Below are 23,183 nucleotides of genomic sequence, written 5' to 3'. Positions count from 1 at the left end.
AATGAATAGATTCCATAATGTACTCTTGCCAGTTTCCTGTTCTTTCAATAAAAGCCCTGCAGTGAATATATTATGTGTAATGTGTGCACGTGTTAGCTGTGTTTACCAGAGGTGGCGTTTCCAGCCCATGAAGTCTCAATGTTTCTGTGTATAAGATTTTCTATTTCCTCGTATTCTGACTTACTTGTTTATAATAGTCTTCTTTTTTAATAATTTATTCATTAATTACATTGTATTACGTGATACAATTTCATAGGTACTGGAATTCTCCCCCCCTTACCCCAAACCCTCCCCCCATGGTGGATTCCTCCATCTTGATGCATAACCACAACTTAAGTTCGGTTGGGATTCCCTCATTGCAAGCTTATACCATACATAGAGTCCAGCATCCTATTGTCCAGTGAAGCTCAACGGCCTCTTAGGGAGGCCCTCTCTAGTTTGAAGGCAGAGCCAGCAGAGTGTTGTCCTGATCAATTAGAAGCTCCAACATACCATCAGCAACAATCCAGGTACAATGAGGCTGGTGCAGAGTCCACTGATTGACATAGTCCATTATAGAGTCGCCCCTTGTCCAGTATTTCGCTGCCAACATATAGCTGAGATGGTTGATTGATCTACTCCATCTTCCATCTCTTCTTGGTTAATTGCCGGAGTCCAGCTCCAGCCGAGGTTCGGAGCTCGGGAAGGGTGCGTGGATGAGGCGTGAAGAGAGAAAGAAAGGAGACGGACCACCAGATTCCTTGATCGTAGTGGACAAAGCGAGAAAGCTGTCCGCTTTATTTATACAGAAGCAGTACAAAGTTTTTTTTCTTAGGGGCATATTGACATAGCTTCAGGGGGGCACAATTTACAACTTCTTGAGAAATGATTGAGGAAGGATTCCATATTCCTTGCTTATCTTGGCTTGTCATTCTTCATCTGCTCTCCTCAGGTCTGGACTATAACCTAGGCGCCGCCTGTGTCAACCAGACCCCTATCTTGTATGAGTTAAAAGGTCTGGGGCCTTGGTCTATGGGGATCGGGGTTATTGACATTAGTTGGCCATTAGGTCTGTAAGCTCACACAGTTTGTTAAAGCAAGGGAAATAACAGCGGAAGGAATTGCAGTTAGCAATGAGCTAAGTTACTCTATTTAAGCTTCAACTCTACAATGGATGAGTGAGTGTTTCCAAAGACAATTCTACAAATTGTTTCAGTATTAGACAAGGCATTATCCATTCCAACGTTGCAACCAAGAGTTTCTTAGTAGACAACACATCTTATGCAGTAATACACTCCTAATACAATTCTTGTCCTACAACTTATCTATCACTAAATGGGAGAAATACATCAAGAGAGAAAAAACATGAAGATCTAAGACAAAAAGTTATAAACATTACATTCCTCCACAACTGCAGGCTCTATAACTTCATAAGTGATCAAACAATAACCAAAAATATATCTTTATGATGTTAGTGAAATCACCCTGTATTTCCTCTAGCTAAAAATTTATGAAAACAACTAAAACAGCTACATTTTCTATATTATAAAGAATTGCAAGGACAGGCTAACCTTTAAGACCACAGTAACTATATTTTTTGCCTTAGCAGGATAGGCTTCAGGGTTACAGTAGCTATATTCTTCGTCATAGCAGGATGGCCTTTAGGGTCACAGTAACTATATTCTTTGTCATAGCAGAATGACCTTTAGGGTCACAGTAACAGGATAACTTTTAGGGTTCCTCTTGTCAAGCCATTCCCCAGAAAGCATGATAAATATCTGGGCCAGATTTTATGGCAATGGGTAAACAGCACAGACTTAATTATACTCCTGTGTGTAGTTAAAGGCCCACTCACCAGGACATCCTCAGTAACATTATCTCTTAAGCTCACATTGGTTGTAAAAGCCATCTCACAGGGGCAGACAATGCCTCAATAGATTACATAGTGGGGTGGTTGAGTGCCCATGCGAAGGGGAGTGAAAACTGCGTCAAGGTGGTCAGAGATGAATCCACTTAGCCCTGCTAAGCAGCTGGTAGCTCCCCGGGCCCTGCCAGTCAGGGAGCTGTGCTCTTCACACCTTCGTGTTATACACACCTACTGCATGGACTCCATCAGTTAATGTTCTGATTCCTCCATTTTGATTGAGAGAGTCCCCAAAGAAACTTTGAGGTGTTCCTAGACCAGGTTCCTACATGTACTGGCAAGCACAGTGCCCACCACAGTCCATCACCCGGATCAGCTGGTGGTTGCAACCACTGGGTTGGTTCTATTCTCAGCCCCGACCTCCACTGGAACCAATGAGTATTGCAGCTCTCCCGGGCTCTGCCCATCACACACTAGTCCCTCACCTAAACCAGTGGGAGGTGTGCTGGTTGGGTGCTGCATTCCTAACCGGCTCAGGCAGCCTCGCCTTGGCATTTTGTGATGTGTACTGCTTTTATCGTAACCAAACCTGGCCCGACCCCCCACCCAGCTCAAGCTCTCGAATTTGCCAGTGGATGACTCGAGCTGACTCAGCCTGGTCCGCCCCCAACCCGAGCCAAATGTATGCAAGTGGGACACTTTCCATAGCCTCTTCTGGGTTGTTAACCTCCATGCTTCCTGCGTTTATTTGTAGGGTTTGTGTCCTGTCAGAGGAACTGTTCAGGTTCCTCCATCAGACCCCCTCCTGGTGTCAGGTTTCGCGCATACCAGCAGGCCCATGGGCCAGTACCGCTCATTTCGTCTCTTGCCCCAGCAGGAGCAACGGCCTTTCTTAACTGGTCTTCAACCCATTCTGGTTCCTGCTGTTGGAAGTTTCAGCCCAGCCACAGCTCGTCCATACCCACCTATAGCTCATATATGGCTCAGTTGGGGTTGAAACCTAGCCGAGTCCGTCCCACATCTACCCTGGTCCTCCGGAGCACCAAACTGTGCTGCGGTCTAACCTGGAATGGTGCTTCAAGTCCCAGTCCACACTTGTGCCAAGGGAGACTACAACTGTGACCCAACTAGAACCCAGCCCTCTTCCAGCTCCTGTGTCCCTTAGTGGGAAATTCAACCCAGCCAGGGTCTCCCCCTAGCTCTCCAGCCAGGCCTGTTCCCAGCCAGTGTTAAGTATGCCAGTGGGTGCTCTGGATCAGCTCAGTACACCCCATAGACCGTCATGCCTCCGGCATTGTCTCTACCGGCCCTCCTAAACCATCCAGTGGGTCCAGAATTCCCACGGGGTTTGGCCTACACATCCCCGACACATTCTACCCCCGGGTATGGTTCTCAAATGCCAGTCAATGTCATGGTCCTGCCTACTGTGTCCACTCTGCTGATCCCTCATCCTATTGCACAATGGGGACATCCTGCTGGACAAGCCCGAATTTTTGCTTTTTGAATGAACTGGTGTTCAGTAATCTGCATTATAAAGTGATTACAGGTTCTTCAGAGGAAGATTTACTGCCATTGAGAATCTTTAGGATTGATACACGTCCCCAGAGCACTGTGGGTTCAGCATGGAGCTACTCAAGCAGCGTATCAAAGCACCAAAATTCCAGAACTCCCTGGCCGGGCGGCCAGCAGGCAGAGCCTGGTGCCAAACGGCGAACTGGCCACCCGGGAGCCACTCACCCCACGTACGTACGCACGTGGTGGCCAGTGTGGGGGTTCCAGGCTTGAGACGGGGCCATCCCAAGGCCCTCCGGGCAAGCCAGGTGGCTTGCCTGGAGGTTGAATACCTCAGGCCCCAGTCTATAATAGTCTTCTTCACCTATGCAGAAGTGAATGTGAAATGTCATTTTACTGTTATTTAAATTAGAATTTTCTGATGACTTGTAATACTGAAAATTTTCTATGTGGTTTTTAACATCTTTTTTTGTGAAATTTCTATTCATATTTTGGCCTTCTTTTCTATCATTGCTACTTAGTCTTATTAATGTAGAAATTCCTTAAATAACTTGGATACTAATATAATATGCAATATAAAATCTTTTTTCATCTGCATTTTTCTTCTAAGTGTTGGCATGCTTTGTCATAAGCAAATTGAAGTCTCCATAGAGGCAAATGCAGTGTTCTTTTTGTTTATGATTTCTGTGCAATTCTTATTTTTGTTAAAGTGATCTTTCCAGCTTTCAGAATTAAATCCGATTTTTCTTTTCAAAGTTTAAACTTTTGTCTACTTTTCACTTTTTTGTTTGTTTTTCATGAACGACGCAGGTTAAGAATTTGTGTTATTCTCATGTGAAAATGCTAATTTCAAGCATCACTATTGAAAAGACCAAAATCTTTGCATTATCTTCTCCTTTCGTAAATGAAAGCCATATTTATGCATCACGTGTCTTGAGATTCTCCACCACACTCTATGGACTCTCATTCTGACTGACAGCATCATACTCTCATTTTAATACATTTATACAATTTTTTTGATACAGAAATCCTTTTTAGTCATTCTTTTCAACGTCTTCTTGTCTATTCATAGAAAGTTATTCGTTCACATTGATTTCAGAAGCAGTTTGCCAGTTTGGCTAATCCTGTTGAAAACCATGTAGGAATTTTTATGAAACAATGGAATTCAGTCTATAGATTAACAACAGAATAATCTGTGACTATTTCATATGTGGGGGTAGAGAGACAGAGAAACAGAGACAAATTGATCTTTTTGATGTCCTTCAAGATGGGTTTATAACATTTAGCTAAAATAGGAATGCATTTTTATTGGATTAAATACATTATGATTATTTGGTTATTTTTACTGTCATTGTGAAAGGGATCATTTACCTGTTAGAGAAATGGTTACTGCTGCTGTGTAGGAATGTCACCGATTCCCACACTATTCCTAAAGCTATTTTTCAGTATTAATTTTAAAATTCTTTGCATCCTCTGACGCTTGAACTTTTAGGGTAGACTTAGTATCTGAACTCAAATAAGCCGATGCTATTGTCTTTGCGAAACACTGCAGTACAGATGGAAGGGTCAAAGTTGCTAATATGACAGTCAGGGCAAAGTCCAAAAGGTTTTTATGAGAAGTTGTCTTTGCTAAAATCAGTTCATTCGCAACCATGGTTTGGACCAGAACTATTTGCATTCTCTCTTTTACCTTCTTTTTTGTCCATATAGCAGCTGTATCGGTAAGTAGTTTTTTTTTTTTTTTCTGTGTATTTAGAAATTTATTTCCAGTGCATGTTATCCATTTACAGTGTATTTGTTTTCTTTCAGATTAAGCATCTTTCTGAAGGAAATGGTGAGAATAAATTCAATGCATAGTGTTACTGAATCTTACTGTTTTTTCCCAACAAGACTATTTTTCCCAACTAACAGCTATTTTATCACTTTTAACAGTAGAAGATGCACATTTTCCCGAACAGAAGGATATTTCAGAAATCAATGTAGGTGAGTACAATTTCTGCATTATTAATGTCAGAAAAATTTAAAACCCAATAGCATAATTGCTAAAGAACACTTACCTTTATAATATTGCATTGTGTAACTTTGGGAGGTGGATTCGTTGTTCATTAAGATTCTCAGTTCTTGAGAAAATATTAAGACTATGGAAATAGAAAGAAATTTAGGCCACAGTTTACAGGAAAGTTTGTGGGTCTTCAACTGGATCTAAGGACACATAGTATGTTTTCTGCTTCTAAGTTTCATTTTCTAGTTTCTATTTTAAAAAGAAAACTGGATGGTAATTCTGCTTATTCAAGAAAGATATAGGGAGTAAACAGTGTTATGCCTAGTGGAGGGAAAAAAAACCTTACTGCCTGTACTGGTCTCTATCATGTTCACTACCAACTGCCTGGCTTGGACTTAAAAAAATGCAGAAAAGTGTTCCTATTTAAATATCTTGTTCACAATTATATCTCTTGAAGAAATCCAATACTCTCATCCATTACTGAAAAGAGAGATGCCTCCACATTACAGATGCTTTTTATTACTACTGCTGCAAACAATAGCACCCACGACCATGAACACCTTATTTCTTACCTTCTTTCCTACCCAGTCGGATTTCTTTGTCCATTCTCGTCACGGGGCAGGTGCTGCTTTTGTTTCTGCAGAAGAGGACAGGCCGCTCCTGTGGCAAGCGTAGCTTTCTTAAAATCAAGTGGCAGGAATGAGGCACGCCTGTAATCTTTGACTCATTCCTCAACAACCCAGTATTATTTGACGACTACAAAACCAGGAAATTCTTACCTAAGTTTTCCTTACCTAAGATTTAAATGTCTCTGGCTATGAGCCATTCATGGAGAAGGCAGCTGGTTTATGTTTAATGGAAATAGCTTGAGAAGGACTGCCTGGGAAGAGCAGATGCCGTTTGGTAAGGTGAATGGGTAAATGGGTCCACGACTTCAGGGTCGCACACCTAGAGATCCCTTTTGATAGAGTCAGCCAAGGTACATGTAGCTCACAGGAATAAACATTGTGCTATAAGATAGGGCTGGACTTGCAGTTTTCCTGATCCCATTTATCTGAAACATTCATTCCTTTGGCTCTGAGACACTTCCTAGGCTTTGCCCCCAATTTTGAATCATTACCCCTTCTTTTTAACCACTCCGACCAAGACACTAGCACTGGACAAATTGCCTGCACAAATCACAAAGGGAAAGCTGTCACCTTTTGCCACTTTCCATGCCTCATATGCTGATTTAACTTTTTAGAGAAATTTTGTTTCCACTTTATTGTTGTAGCTGGAACTTCAGGTGGGCTTGAAGCTTCAGCAATGTGCAGAGAAGAGGCTGGGGGGTGGGGTGCAACCTGGCAGGGAAGGGAAATACAAGAAGGCAAACATCAGAACAAGGAACAGGGGCTAGTCGTGACACAAGCAGACATTGTCAGTCACATCGTGTGGGGTGAGGCAGGGACAGCCAGGTGATGGGCACAGCTATGATTTTCCAGATGCCCCTGGCACCCACACAGAAGCCACAGTTTAGAACGGGGCTGGGAGAGGGCACAAGGATAAGGAAAGTGGCTGCCCAGGAGTCAGTGTCCCTCCCCATGTGCTTTCACACCACAAAGAATCCCCACCGTCTGTACCACTTGCCCGCTTCTACCATTTGCAAAATGGACCTAGCAGAGGGAGCCAAAGAAGTGACCACCCAGTTGAGCATGTGCGGATAGACATATGTCCGTGTGATGAGGGAAGGGAAGGAGGTGACACAGCCTACACAGCAATGTGCGGATCGACGTATGTCCGTGTGATGGGGGAAGGGAAGGAGGTGACACAGCAATGTGCCAGGACTATTCTCCCCTGCCACAGCCACCATGCAGTCAGACAGAAAAACAAAGATCTAAGTCACTCAAAATGCTTCAATTTTTACCAAATCAACAGGGTGGAGTGGGAGAGGGGGAGCAGGAGGCAATCACAGCAGAAAGGCTGGGGAGAGGCTATGTTGTGTCTCCTGTGATACTGCTAATCTAACTTTTATGGTCCTTTAGTTCATTTCAGTAAATGCCGACTCTATCTGGTTTCCAGGTTCAAATGCCAAAGCTGTTCCTAATTCCTGACCTTTTCTCACATCTTACATGCAAGATCTCAGAAAATGCTGTTAGATCTGCCTTCTAACTCTATCATCGCTGAAATATTTAGCACTTTCACTGCTGATGCAAGCCGCCTCATGGCCTGGTCAGTGGCCTCATAGATTCTCTTCTTTTCGCCTCTACCCTCTGCCCTACTCAACATGAACAGAGCTCTTCTTTGGAAAACATTCAGAAAACATCATTCCTCTCATCCAACCTTCTGGTGACTTATACTACACAGCATATGGGCCTGAGAGCATCAATTCCTTTAAGTGGGGCCTGCCGACCGTCATTGCCTATATCACTAATGAGCTTTGCTGGAAATGCTGTATTTAGGGGCCCTTTGCTGACCTACAGAATCCAGGTGATTCCTGTGTAGACTGCACCAGGAGGAGATCAGATCTGGCCTCTTTTTCCACTCTATAACGATTCCTCTGTCAATGTGTGGTTTTCTATATGTGGTCCCCCAACCAACAGCATCAGCATTCACAGGAAACTTGCTGGAAATAAACATTCCGAAGCCCTGTCCAAAACGAACTGACTCAGAAGCCATAGGAGTGGGGCTCAGGTGTCTGTGTTGTAAGTTCTTCAGAATTCTGGTGTGAAAGCTTAGGAACCACTGCTTTAAGGCACTGAGGCTTCGCTGCCTCTAGACCTTTCTATCTACATAGCCTACCTCCAATACTCTTCATTCTCTCTTCTGTCATTTTTCTGATTAGATATGAGCCTGACTACCTTTGCAAAACAGAAATGCTTCCTCTTTCAGTGTTTTTCCTCCTTTCTTTTTTAATTTGTGCTTCCTATTAGAAAATTTTTATTAATCTGTTTGAGAGGGCTGGAGAGAGAGTGAGAGAAAAAGAGAGCGAGGACCTTGCATCTGCTGATAACTTTCCAAATGCCTGTAACAGCAGCCCCCTAACAGGGTAGATCCAGGACTAGGACCTCACATCGCTGGCAGGAACTCAGTCACTGGAGTCATTGCTACTGCCTCCTGGGTCTGTATTGCAGAGGACTGGGATTAGGAACTAGAGAAACTGAACTTGCATACTCTTCTTCAGAATCTTAACAGCAAGACCAAACACATGCCTTTTATATTCCTTTTCCCGTTGCACATTTTACCAACTCCATACTTTACATTTATTGTGCATTTGTGTGTCTCTCTCCCAAGTCAGGAAGGCAATACTTAAAGCTTTTTACACCATGTTGTTAATCAGCACGTGCTACATGAAAAACATTGAGGCTTGTTTCCATTGGATATGCGCAGGTTTGGAAAATGCTCCTCCCTTCATAGCTTGAACCTATCCATACTGAAAAGCCATTGAGGTCAAGGTCTGGGGCGGGTCTGTTCATCATCCTGGAAGATTCCCCCTGCATCCTTTCACCATGACCCATGCTAGTCCAGGTGTCAGGAAATGCACTTTTTCTTATGACAGCTTGAGTATATGGCTTGACTGACCCTAAAGAACCCCTTCTGAAGGCTCAGCACGGTAGTCCAGTGGCTAAAGCTCTCACTTTGCACACTCCGGGATCCCATATGGGCGCCGGTTGTCCATCCCGGTGGCCAGGCTTTCCATCTAGCTCCCTGGCTGTGGCCTGGGAAAGCAGTTGAGGACAGCCCAAAGCCATGGGACCCTGCGCCCGCGTGGGAGATCCAGAGGAGGCTCCTGGCTCCTGGCTTCAGATTGGCACAACTCTGGCCATTGCAGCCACTTGGGGAGTGAATCAGTGGATGGAAGTCCTTCCTGTCTGTCTCTCCTCCTCTCTGTATATCTGACTTTCCAATAAAAATAAAGTAAATCTTTAATTTAAAACAGAGCCCCTTCTAAAAAGACAATCTGAAACCCAAGTCATTGTGACAGCGGGACAGTGATGCCATTGCTGATATGTAATTGTAATGTTACCATATGAACAGAGCGGGGTAACGGAGATTACACAAATCTAGGAACCATGTGCAGGAGCAAAGCGATATGCATCCTTAGTTAGATATTAGCAAGGGAAAGCACAGTACCTGCTAGAACACGACACCTAGTTTTCATTTGTAGAGCTCACACTGGCTCAGGTTTTACCAGATGGGGCCTCTGTGGCTTTTGTGAAGCTGTGGTGATGCTTCTTTAGCTTAGTCTCCAGGTTGTGCACTAAAGACTGTTCTCAGGATGAAGTCGAATCCAGAAACCCTGTCTGAGGTGTTTTCATTTTTTTTAAGGAGTGCTGCTAGTCAAATGAGGGTTATGATAAGAAGTGAGGTTCTTCTAAGTGTTTTGGAGTAGAGAAAAGGGAAGAAGAAAAGAAGGGGAAAGGGGGAAGCCCTATACTCTCAAAACTGTATAATGGAAAATGATAATAATAATAATAATAATAATAATAATAATAATAATAATAATAATAAACCAATTTGGGGAGCTTACCCTCAAGAGTGTTCTTTTTTAGGGAATCTCATTTTTGCAAGCAGCAAGAGGCCAGGGTGAAGTGGTACTGGTAATGGGAGGTACACCAAGCATCTGATAGGTGTTTGAAGACACAGGTTTGAATGGATCTATCCATATTTTTTAACCTTTCTTATAACTAGTGACTTTACTTTGCTTTTGGAAGTGCCATTGCTTTTTCATGGGGAAGGGCAAAGCTTGCCTGTGTGCTGAGAGACGGGGTGGGATGGCAGAACTGCAGGCAGGACCCTGGATGGGAAGTTAAGGATTGTAGTGCCCTCTCAGTTACTGACTACCCAGGATGTCACTCTCTGTTTCTTGACTCTGTCTCCTCCTTTAAAATATGAGAGCTTTAGATCCAGAGATCAATAAGATGTCTTATAACCCATCTCTTCTAAAATTCTTTGTTAAGCTTTCTTGGCCCCAAAGTGAAAACAGGGTGTAAGAACATGTGATCTTCATTGCTTAGTTAAAGGGAATTTTTGCTTTGCTTTTGCCTCAAAGGGAACTCCATCACATATAGGTTGACCACTAAAGATTGTTTAATATAATTTATATTTATTGAAAGGAAGAAAGACAGAGATACAGAAATCTTCCATCTGCTAGCTCATTTCTCAAATGTCTACAGCAGTCAGGGCTGGGATTGGCTACAGCAGGAATTTCGAACTCAGTCCAGGTCTTCCACATGGGTGGCAGGGACACAGCCACTTGAGCATGCATTGCTGCCTTCTGGAGTATGGATTAGCAGGAAACTGGGTCAGAGACACAGCCATGCTTGAAACTCTGGCACTCTGATGTGAAATATGGGCATTCTAAGCAGTTTCTTAAATATTGAAATAAACACTCTCCCTGCAAAAATTAATTATTATGGTCCCAGCACGATAGCCTAGTGACTTAATCCTTGCAGTATACATGCTGGGATCACATATGGATGTCGGTTCATGTCCTGGCTGCTCCTCTTCCCATCCAGCTCCCTGTGTGTGGCCTGGGAAAGCACTAGAGATGGCCCAAAGCCTTGGGGCCCTGCACCTGTATGGGAGATCAGGAAGAAACTCCTGGCTTCATCTCAGCTCAATTCTGATAGTTGTGGCCACTTGGGGAATGAACCAGTGAACGGAAGATCTTTCTCTGTAACTCTCTGTCTCTCTGTAAATCTACCTTTCCAATAAAATTAAATAAATTTATTAAAAATTAATTGTATTATGCAAGAAGTCTTCAATGATGCTGATTCTTATTTTTTTTCTGTTTACACCTCAGCTGCAGGATTGGACCTGTTTCAAGGGGACATTGTCCTTCCAGTGAGTAACAGACAGTGTTATAATAATGTGTCTTGGGACTGACTGCACCCCTGACCTGTGAACCTCGGCCCCGTGACTAGCTCTGGACTAGGACTATGTGGGAGATGAGAGAATTCTAATCTATAATGTGTGCCCACAAGACTTCCACTGTTGTTGATAGTGACAAAACAGAAAACAAACAACAAGCTGCATTAAAAACTATAATTGTTCAGAGCACCAATATGTTTGCTGTGACTACCTCCATGTTATGCCATTACCAGCCCCTTCATTTTGTTCTTAATGATTCATCTGATTTTTAAAAATTTTTTCTCTAAAGGAAATTCTCTTGTTATAATCAAAAGCAAATGCCACTAAATGTTGGCCTCATACGAAATGGGTTGTGTGGTGTAAATCTTGTGATGGGGCAGTTGAGGTGGCCCTGAGGACCTGGTTTCCCAGTCACCTTTGACTTTGTTTCCACAGGAATCTAGAAATGCCCTGAGAGATCCAACCACCAGGTGGACCTTCCCCATTCCTTACATCCTGGCTGATAATCTGGGTAATGTAGATCGTTCTCAATTAGTTGTATCTTAGCTCCCCTCTCGCTGCTGTGGATTGACTTCAGACTGGGAGTAATCACCAGTGTGTGAGGTGTTCAAGCCATGATCCTTCTTTATCTCACGGGAAGAATGACAGGCATTGCATGAAAACCAGAGCTGCTTCACCAGGTGGAGATACGGAGACTCAAAGAATGAGTTTTTTAAATGCAGCTCACCTGAAAATGCTCATAAAACCAAAAGCAACATTTAAAAATTCCATGAGACAGAATTTGACTTCCTAACATTGGCTTCAGTGAACCTGGGTAGAATAGGAGAATACTGGTTTCAACATACTGAATTCTTCCTTTTTTTGTTATAAAAAGAAACAAGCTGTGCTTCAGAAAAGTAGAGAAGTTTGTATTTCACATTCTTGTGGTTCCTCTTCATCAGTATTAATCATTTCTACTCTGTTTTGTCTTTTAAGATCTGAATAAGTTCTATCTTACTTATTTTTAGAAATAATAGCTGATGACAACAAATAAATACTAGAAACCACAGGTAGGAACTGGCTGATCTTCGTACAGCCAGCTGGTGGCTCAGCAGCTGTAATGACTCGGTGCTGGTTGAAGTTCATTTTACACAAATGGAGAGATGGGGGAGATTAGAGAGGCGAGGGGAAGCCAGGACAAGGTTGCTCAATGTGGTTGGGCTGCTAGCTGCTCCCACTCTCAGGAGATACCCTCACATCTCAGTGTTTTTCATTGTGGTTATCAGTGTAGCAGTCAACTCCTTTTTCTGCAGAACAACTCCATAGCGACCAAGGCTATCGTTCTCATTTAGTTGTAGTACTGAGTTACTTTCCCCAGTGTTTGCCAACACATTTTTAAATTCACAGGAAGCACACCCTTATTAGAACATGGTTTAACTTCAAGTGGAATCATTACCCATTGCAGTTTTCCATCCTGCTTGTCACAGCTGTACCACCCTAGGAAAGTGCCAGATGCTGTGTCTTCACCTGGTCTTTTAACCATCACCTTGCCTCTGTAAGGTGTGAGTCTGTGCTTCGCAGACTTGAATGTTCCTAGACTCTCCCCCTTAAGAATTTGTTCACTTATAGACTGGATCAGGACTGCGGCCAGAGATTCTGCATGTCTAACAATGCCCCTCCCCTGCTCCACCCTGCCGCACCAAGTGATGCTGGTGTTGCTGGTCTCAAACAGCTTACAACTTGAGTGGCAAGCTCTCTCCAACTGTAAACAGACAAGCAAATAATAAACAGCAAGATTTGAGATGGACGCCCTAAAGTAAGATAATAACAGTGAGGATATTGCAGTATTTTTCAAGAACTATCACATGAGAGTTACCATTAGCATAAAGAAAAAAAGTTGAAATGGCTGGTCCTATCTTACTGTAAAAGCAAACCTAACAACTACAGCTCAGTATTTGTACAGATGTCCTTTTTTAAGGTGAAACTCTAACCACGTACATAAACCAGTTGACAAATACATAAGCCTGTGTAAACAACACTTTCATCATTCTAGAACGATTCTTAGGGCCTGCTTCTGGGCAGTGCCCATTCCTCAAGAGACAACCATTTTTCTATCTTTCCCCTAAGTATTAGGCTTACCTGGTTTAGTACTGATTTACAGGGAAATAGAGCCTGATCACATGCATTCTTTTATGTCTGGCTTCTTTTTCTGGTTGTATTTCTGAAGTTCCTAAATATTACTGTGGGATTGATAGTTAATTCACTTTTCTTTTTTACTTCTTAGTAATAGTTTTGGTATCAATATACTGCATTGTTGTCCATTCTCCTATTATATACACTGAGCTGTTTCTTCACGTTTGGGGCAATTATGAAAAAAGCCATTATGATCAATCTTGCACAAGGCTTTGTGGATATGTATTTTTAATTTATTTTGACTACATGGCTAAAATATAATTGTTTGGCTTAAGGGTAGCACATGTTTCATTTTAAAAGAAAATGTCAAACAAGTTTTCAAAGAGGATGTCCCATTTTCACTCCTGCTAACAATGCACACATGATCTATTTTTTCAATATCCTCATTAGCATTGGCGTGTTGTTAATCTTTTTAATTGCAACTAACCCAGTGGTTACAAAATGGTTTCTTCCTGTGGTTTTAATTTGCATTTCCCTGATGACTAATGATACTAACACATTTCATGTGTTGTTGGATATTTGTGTAACTTCTTTTATGGAGTTATCTACTCAACTCTCTCGTGAGTTTTATAGTATTTTTGTCTTTCAGCTGTTTGTAGAAGATCCTCATCTATTATGAATTAGTGCCTTGTCAGATGTGTAGGTTGTGAATATTTTCTCCAAGACTGTGATTTAATTTTCATTTAAAAAAAAGACTGTAATTTAAGAGAAAAAGCTTTCATTCTGGTGAATTTTGACTTACTCTTTTTGTCAGTGTCAATGTCATTATATATTGATGACACTTTTAGATTTTACCTAATAAATCTTTGCTTAATATATTTTGGGAACTTTATAGTTTATCTTTTGTCTAAGATACATCATAAATTGATATTTGTATCTTATCAATTTCTCTTTTTAAAATATGCCAGGGTTTTGATAGGACTGGTTGAGTCTATAGGTAAACTTTGTAGAAAACTAGTATGTTAAAAATATCAGGATCATTGTCTTTTTTTATTGTAAAGATCTTGTGGGTATTTTGTTAAATTTATCACTAAACATTTTGTGTTTTTGATGGCATTGAATCAGAATTTTAAAAATTGTATTACTCTGTAATTTTCTGCTAACATGTAAACATGCCCCAAAATTGGTATGTAGTGACCTTATGTCTTGTTATCTTGTTAATTTACTCAATAATTCTAATAGCTTTAGAATTTCCTTTATAAAAACTTTTTGTCGATATAAACAGTATTATTTCTTTCCAATTTCTACATTATTCATTTTTCTTGTCTTTGTTTTTGCTGATATTGCTATTACTTGTTTTCACTTGTTTTAGTCAGTTTTATCATATTTTATTAGTCTTAAAAGAACCAACTATTGACTTTTTAAATTCCTCTTGCTTCTCTGTTTCCTGTTTACTTGCTTTTTGCTACTACTGTTCTTCTTTTCTTTTTTCAAGAAATATTTATTTATTTATTTGAAAGAGTTAGAAGTAGACATACACAAACACACACACACACACACACACACACACACACACACAGTAGCAATCTTCAATCTACTGTACTAGTCCACTCCCAAAATGGCTGCAAGAGCTGGAGCTGGGCAGGTCCAAGAGCAGGGGCGAGAACATCATCTGATGTTCCACGTAGGTGCAGCAGTGGAGCACTGAGCCATCTGTTGCTTTCTCAGGCATATACCAGGGAGTGGGATTAGAAGTGCACCCGTATGGGGTGCCAGCATCACAGGTGGCAGCCTTACTCACTGTGCCATAACACTGACCCCAACTGTTTTCTTTTCCTTACTTTAGGCTTTTTTTCCCCTATATTTTGGAAGTTTGTGTCATTGATTTTATAGTTCCATTTTTTCTAAAAAAATGTATTAATATGACACCTAAAGCTATAAATTTTAGTTGAAGCACTGTTTTTACTAGTTTCCTAAAACTTTGATGTGTCTCTCATCTTTTACATTTATTAAAATTTAGTTAAAATATTTTCTATTTTCTGTTGTGAAAATGGGAAAGTTACCTGACTTAGCCACATACATATGCATGTTTCATATTTTGTTGTCACATTTGCATTGTGCTTCTAAAGTATGCACTTAATGCTTGTATTTACAACCATTCTTACCATTTAATTTTCAAGGACTCTATTTACTATCGTTAAAAGGAGTGAGATTATAGCTTGTCATGAAGGACTATGCTATTGTCACAATATGGGGAAATCAGTCAGGGTGTGGGGATTTTGAGGGGGGGGTTAGCCCAGACCCTACATAATTGTACCATAAAATTTAAACTTCAAAATAATATTGATAATAAAACCAAAAAAAGAATGTAGCTAAACTGTGGATTTCTTACAGTGGTATGATTTTTCTCTGTACCATTTTATGTGTATTTTCCTAAATCAAAATAATACTCACTGACATTTTCCTTAATGTATGCAGCATTAAATGCCAAAGGAGCCATTCTCTATGCCTTTGAAATGTTCCGCCTCAAGTCCTGCGTGGATTTTAAGCCCTACGAAGGAGAAAGCACATACATCATATTTCAGCAGTTTAGTGGGTAGGTGTGAAATTTTACAAAAAATGAATATACATTTTTAAATTTTTTTTTAAGTTTATTACAAAGGTGAAGGGATTACAGACCCATGTGGGCTACAGATTGGGATGGATTGGGTTGAAAGTGGGTAGGTGATAGGAGCTGGGTGAAACACGCATCTTTTTTTTGGCCTATAAATGTTTTTGCACATACTTTAAAGGGTAAAAGAAGAAAGAAAAAGGAAGCTAAGAGCAATTATTTCACTGAATTATTCAATCTTTAAGGTGCTCAATAGGGTACATTTTGAATGCAGGTGGATTTTATTGATATTTATCTTGGGTTTCTTCCTAGATTTATGCTATGTTTTAAATTAAAGTATTTTTTAAATGTGAAGTTTCCTGAAAAAATAAATATCCTTTGAGTAGTTCTGCAGTGTTAGGGTACTCTGTTACTGCCTGTTAGAAAAGTTCTGGATGTACACCTGCTTTCCATAGAAGGCGACCTACTTGTTTCTAAGAAAGGATGAAACCAGCTCCTTTTCTTCAGGGATATTTATGTTAACCAACTTTTATATCTGTACCTGCAGACCTCGCGTGGAGGCATCTGCCCAGGCATCACTTAAGATATAAATTAGACATCAAACTATGTGTGTTCTTTTTAGTTCTTTCATATATGTATATATGTGTGTGTATATAATTATATGTATATATATATATAATTGTGAACATCTATTGTTTGTTAGGAGGTATATTATTCTCTTTGTATAAAGAAGTGTGGGATTCAGCCTTAGTCCTCACAAAATTTACAATTGGTAGGTGAGTATAGTGAACCAACAAAATGTAAATAATTTCTATATACAAACCTGAGCTGTACAAAGTGATGGATGAGTTAGCAGGGACAGCCAGCCAAGGTGCATGCTTGTATCAGTGAAGAAGGGAGAAGGATATGGAACAGAGAGATATGAACAGCGGGTGGGATGGAAGGAGGAAAACAGAGAACAGGGAAAAGAAGGAGAGAAAGGGAAGATGAAGACTAATAAGAGAAGAGAACATGATGAACATGAAGCTGGCTTACTTGGAGAACGTATTCAGTTTAATACATCTGGAGCTTTGTGTTCAAGGGACAGAATGATGGATCAGGGATCCAGGGTGGCAGACAGGACCCAGAAATAGGAACTGTAAGTGTGAGATCCTATTGCACTGTACAACATTTGTTAGATGCTTTGGGTTTTCCATTTCAGAAAGATTATCTGATTAGTGGTGGGTTAAGTATTTGAACCAGAAAGGCTGATGATGGAAGACTAATGAAGGGATGCTCTAATCTTCCAGGAGAGCTGAGAGGGACATACACTAAAGAAGAGATGGTCAACCTAGAAAGAGGCAATGAGTTCTAGATGCTTAGGAAGAGACATACTTATAACAACAAACTTCATCCGATTAGTAGATGGGAGAAGATAGAAAGGATGAAAAAAGAATATCAGATTTCTGAGTAGGATGAATGTCAGGTAGTAGCTTTATTCATCAAGATTGGGAATATTGAATATTACTAGGAAAGTTTCTGCAAGATGCATACCTAATTTGTTTGGAAGCATGTAGTTTATTGTTTGAGGTTAATTCAGGGCATATAAATGGAAACAGCCAAAAATATCTGAATAGCTTTTTTTATATACAAAGGGAAAATATTTAAAGTGTTTCTCAGGAATTGCAGAGTTCACACATTATAGAGGCTGTCTTATCTATTTCTCATCTTGTTGCTTGGCAACTTCTGAACTTTCAGAAACTATCAAAGCCTTTAATTGTTTACTAAAAATGTCTAGGGAAAAATAAATTTCCAAAACACTTTCATTCTCACTCTTTAACCACTAATCTTACTGTACTCTTTCAAAAGCAGAAACCAAAAATGTAACATCAATATGATCACTCTCTAAAAATTCTCTCTTTCTGAACAAAATTCTTTTGGTTTTTGTTCTGCTTTTAACTTAATCTCCAGTGCATGGCTAGGGGGCATATCTGCTTTCAGGGATATGGGGGGGGGGGGCTCTTCTTGTCTGTGGCTAGAAAGTGCCTCTGTTATATCCAAGTTAGGGGTGAGAAAAGAGAGGAAGAGGGTTAGAGAAAGAACTGGTTCAAAATACCCCATATCTTTCAGGGCAGTAGTCCTCTAGCAGGTGGTCAGCTGACTCATTCAAAAGGACATACTCCTAAAACTTACACCTCTCATTATATGAAATTTAAAAGTTAATTAATGTACAAAAAGAAAATCTAAATGAACCACAGCAAACACTCAGAAATAACTTAATATTTTGGTAGAGGAGCGATAGTGCTGTTCTTTAGGGTTCCCATGAGATTGTAGAGGGGAGGAAGAATATCATTTTTTAAAATTTCCTTCCATCTTGGAGCATGTTCTACTTTCAGAATGAAATGTCACTTCTAAGGCCTTTATTTCCTCTAGTACCTTTTTAATTGTTTTCCTATCTTTGAACAATCAGAATCTAAGGATGTCACTGAAAATTTCTTTTTAAAAAATTTCATTTCATTTTAATTTACAAAGTGATTATACACATTAATGGAGTATAGTATGATGATGTCTCAATGCTTGCATACACTGTATTATAAATTGATAGCAGTGATAAAGTAACAAGAGAAATGTTTTGATTACCATTGCACAATATGGTTGTAGTTAACAATATTGTTTTGAATAGTGGAAGAGGGTATTTTTAATATTTTGATTACAAAGAAAGATCATTTATTTATTTTATTTTTTTTTAAGATTTATTTTATTTTTATTACAAAGTCAGATATACTGAGAGGAGGAGAGATAGAGAGGAAGTGGAGCTGCCGGTAGAACCAGCAGCCATATGGGATCAAGGCGAGGACCTTAGCCACTAGGCCACGCTGCCGAGCCCAAGATCATTTATTTTTAAAATCAAGCCCCATTTCCTCCTAATTTGTGTTCTGGAATCCTATGAATTTTAACCACACCAGAATTTTCTAGGAAGATAATTTTCCACTTATTTTTAAAGGTGCTGGTCTTATGTTGGCGACCTTCATGGGGGACAGAACATTTCTATTGGCCAGGGCTGTGACTATAAGGCCATCATTGAACATGAGATCCTCCATGCTTTGGGATTTTACCATGAGCAGTCCAGAAGTGACCGAGATGATTATGTCAACATCTGGTGGGATGAAATTATTCCAGGTGTGTATGAACCCAACATGGTTGAGTGGAGATGGTAGCCATTTTAATCACTTGCTGAAATTCATCCTGGATGAGTAGGCCAAGTTCATGGATGGATAGGAGATTCAGCTTCACCAGGGTGAAAACAGACCATAAGGAGGTCGCCATTGCTTGACTTGTCCTGTGAGCTGTACTGATTTGTTACTGGTCTTAGGTAAATGTCTTGGGGAGTATATGTGTTGGTTTACTCAATGTGGATATGGACTGGAAGTTAAGCAGATGCTTTCACTTTGTATTGATGTTTTCATCGAAATTCTATCCAAAAATCTGTTTAGTCTCCTGGCTTGATGAGTAAAGTAAATTAGGTTTCTGAGGATATTATTGCTATCTTTCGAAATATGGAATTTCTGATAGTCTTAGAGAACTGAATGTGTTGATTATACTATGACTCCAGGACATTCCCCAGAATATTTTTTTCTTTGTTTGTTTGTCAAATCAATGGTAGATATCCTGTGTCAAAAATGGCACTGCCAATTGTGTTAATTCAGGCTAATTATTCGGGTTTAAGTTACTAACATTTTAGTTTTTTTTCTTCTTTGTTACTAATCTGTCCTTTTTTGTTTTTGCCACATACCAGAAATATAGCTTTATGCAATACTATTCATTCTAACAATTTCATGTTTTCTGGCTTTGACTGATTTTCTTGAATACTACCACTAATACTACGTCACTTATTTGAAACAAATAAGTTGAATGCTTTGAGTATACTAAAATATTATTTAGAGAAATATTTCCTAATGTGTAAGAAAGAAAAGTTAATGCTATATTTCTGAAGATAGCTAGTTTTTAATAATTAGTTTAGTTAGTGGGGAAAAATTGTATTTTTGTTGATGAAAGATTGATATAACTGTATGTACAAAAATTGCCTTAACTATTCATACACATGGATTTTAGTAGAGCAAGTAATTGCTTCCAGGGGGTGTATTAGTCTGTTTTGTGACTATAATGAAATACTTGAGGGATGCAACTTTATAGAGGAAAAAAAATTTGTGAAGCTCCTGGTTTGGGAGACACAAATGGCATTGACATTGGCTTGACTCTCACTAGTACCTTACGGCAGACAGCACCACAATGATGGGCTTCATGTGGGAAGACAGAGTCACCTCTTGACACAGGAGGCTGGAAGGAGACTCAGGGATCAGAATCAAGGTTTTTTGCTTTTATGGGAACTTACTCTTAGGACTTCACTCCAAGAGAGCAGTATTCCTTTCTGACAGAAACACTATCAATGAAAGGCACTTTCACTAAACCCCACTTCCAAGGGTTTCCACCACCTCTCATATTGCCACACTAAGGACCAAGTTTGTAGCATAATGCCTGGGAGACAGGCTGTAGCAGTAGCTATCTGTCTTATTGGAATCATAACTCTATGTGTGAGTTCATACATTGCTGTACATCCTAATAATATTTTAAGTTTAAGAGCCTTAAAAAACTGGTAAACCCTACAATTAAAGATGAATTCTCAAAAAAAAAAAAAAAGAACACTTCTGCTATGACAAGGTCATTATGGAGTTGGGTGGTTACTGGCTCTCAATGAGTCAGGGGTATTTGATCATATTGAAATCACCATTTGGGTTTCTCAGCTTGCATCTCCCCCAGTCCCTCAGAGTCTGATAATTATCTCAATGTAGAATGGTGAGGGAAAGTAGGGAAACTGTGATTTTAAAAGTCTAATAAAACAAAACAGATTAACCACCCTACCATAAAAATAAAACTAACTAGAGGTCAAGAAAGCCTCCCATTTAATAAAAGAAAATTGGCACGTATTCACCCAGGTTAGTCTTAATATATTTGTATTTGAGGTATGATTGTGTTGTAACTGGGCGTGTACAGATAGAAAAGGGAATGGGATTACAGGTCAAAGAACTGAATTTCTGATTGTGAAACGACCATTACTGTCAGAATTGGCCTATGTTTGCCTACAGTCCTGGATTTCTTATCTCTTGGTACACTTGGTTTTACTGAAAATTTTATGAGAAAGTAGAAAATACTTCTTTTTCTTTATCTTGAAGAAGAAAATACTGAAAGAAAGGGATTTTTAAAATAAGATTTATTTTATTTATTTGGAAAGCAAAATAGCAGAGGAGGTGGGGGGAGATAGAGAGAGAAAGAGTTCTTTTATCAGTTGGCTCACTCCCCAAAGGGCTGCCACAGCTCTGTGGGTCTCCCAGGTGGGTAGGTGGGGCATCTGCTTCTTTCCTTGGTGTTCTAGCAGGGAGCTGGATTGTAAGGAGATCATCTAGAACTCTAGCTGTCACAATATGGCGTACTGTAGGCCAAATAAAGTCCCCTTTTTCAGACTGAGTCAATGTATTTGCTAGTGTAATTCAAAGACATGCCTGACTTTGAGATTAGCATGAGTTGCTCAGCAGGTATGAACATTTACTCATCTCCTATCTATGTTTTCATCAGGTATAATTTAAATGTATCTAAATTACCTGCAATTACTGAAGAACTGTTCTCAATTATATCAAATCTAATTAGATAATAAATAAGGACAGTATAATTTTCAGGGTAATTTATTTTTTTTTTATTGCACACCATTTTCAGCTGATGATTGTCTTGGTGTTTAACCTAAGAAGACAATGTACCGGCAATACAGTTTTCACCCCAAGTTCATCCTCATTTCTAGAGTCACAATTGTCTTTCCAAAATCTGCTTCCCTTTACTGAAGAAAATCTCAACTTCCAAGGTCTAGCATGGGTCACAAACGATAGCCCATGGGGCACATCTGCTTGCTTTTGTAAATAAATCTTTGTAGGAACACAGTCGTGTCCATTTGTCTAGATATTGCTCATGATTGTGCTACCATGACAGAATTGAATAACTGAGACAGAAAAAAACAGTTTGCACAGCAAAACATATCTTCTACCTGATAGTTCATAGAAACATGTTTTAACACAGGCTCCTAGCTGTGGGTTCCCTGAACATGAGTCTATTGCTTTCCTATTTATTTAGTGTTGGCTGTACCAGCTACCTCACCCAGAGCCAGGTAGATACAGATACAACAACAAAAATATCTGTTGAATGAATTGTTTCTTTTTTTAAAAGTTCTATATTATTTTATAAGAAACTTAGAATTAAAGAGAGAGTGCAGGAGATAAAGACAGAGAGATAAAGCACTCTTTTATCTGCTGGTTTGCTTATCAAGTGGCTGCAGAAACAGGCAATGGGCCAAGCCGAAGCCAGGAACCAAGGGTTTCATTTGAGACTTTCACATAGGCTCAGGGGTCCAAAGTCTTGGGATGCAACGACTTATGTCATAATCTATTGCTTTCCCAGTCATGTTCACAAGAGATGAGTCAGAAGTGGAGCAGTGTGAACTTGAACTGGTACCCATGCGGGATGCCAACATGGCAGGCAGCATCTTTAACATATTAACACCACGATGCTGGCACAGCTGAATAAAGTTTTAAAAATTATTCAGACCATTTACTTGAAAAGGTATTCAGAGAAGACCCCTTGACTAATGATAATAATAATAAAATAATAATAATAATGTTATTATTCAGTTCTTTGACCTATAATCCCATTCCCTTTTCCATCTTCACAAACCCAGTCATACTACAATTTCCTGATGGACAAATTTGCTGTTGTTGTTTATGTTATCATTATTATTAGTAGTATTAGTATTAGTAGTATTATCCAAGCCTGCCAATTGTATGGGAAATGGCAGAAAACACACAGTGAGTCAAAGCAAGTTACCTGAAACAAGGTGTTGCTGAGAACCACCAGAAGACGGTAGACCCAAGTCGCAATCTTCACCTCCACTGATGCTTTTGGCAAGTCTCTCTCTTCAAATGACACTTTAGGATCTAAGGAGGAAGTTGCTTTTCCCCTTCCCTGTGTGAGTCATTTATTTCTATCAGTCTTGTGAAAAGGCTTTGATCTGCTCCTATTAATTCCCCATCAATGAATGTGTATTGAGCTTTCAGACTTTGGAGCATTTTGAATTTCTGATTTGTGGATTGGTAGTGCTAACTGTATATATATTTATAACAATCTTCTATTTAAATATATGCATATATTTAATAATTATAACATGTGTATGTATT

At 39.7% G+C, this 23,183-nt stretch overlaps 1 protein-coding gene across 1 annotated transcript in view; it reads left to right on the top strand.

Moving 5' to 3' along the window:
• The first annotated feature begins 5,007 nt into the window (after nucleotides 1–5,007).
• MEP1A (meprin A subunit alpha) overlaps nucleotides 5,008–23,183 on the top strand; it is a 30,293-nt gene continuing 12,117 nt past the window's right edge. Inside the window, exons 1-7 of the mRNA XM_058672002.1 lie at nucleotides 5,008–5,076; nucleotides 5,165–5,189; nucleotides 5,291–5,338; nucleotides 11,140–11,180; nucleotides 11,643–11,718; nucleotides 15,798–15,915; nucleotides 18,914–19,089. Coding sequence (XP_058527985.1) covers nucleotides 5,008–5,076; nucleotides 5,165–5,189; nucleotides 5,291–5,338; nucleotides 11,140–11,180; nucleotides 11,643–11,718; nucleotides 15,798–15,915; nucleotides 18,914–19,089 — 553 coding nt within the window. The remainder of the gene's footprint in view (nucleotides 5,077–5,164; nucleotides 5,190–5,290; nucleotides 5,339–11,139; nucleotides 11,181–11,642; nucleotides 11,719–15,797; nucleotides 15,916–18,913; nucleotides 19,090–23,183) is intronic.

Source organism: Ochotona princeps, chromosome 1, assembly GCF_030435755.1.
Source record: "Ochotona princeps isolate mOchPri1 chromosome 1, mOchPri1.hap1, whole genome shotgun sequence".
Classification (NCBI taxonomy): domain Eukaryota; kingdom Metazoa; phylum Chordata; class Mammalia; order Lagomorpha; family Ochotonidae; genus Ochotona; species Ochotona princeps.
The sequence above is the reverse complement of the archived record's forward strand: the minus strand, read 5'-3'. Positions and strand labels throughout refer to the sequence as shown.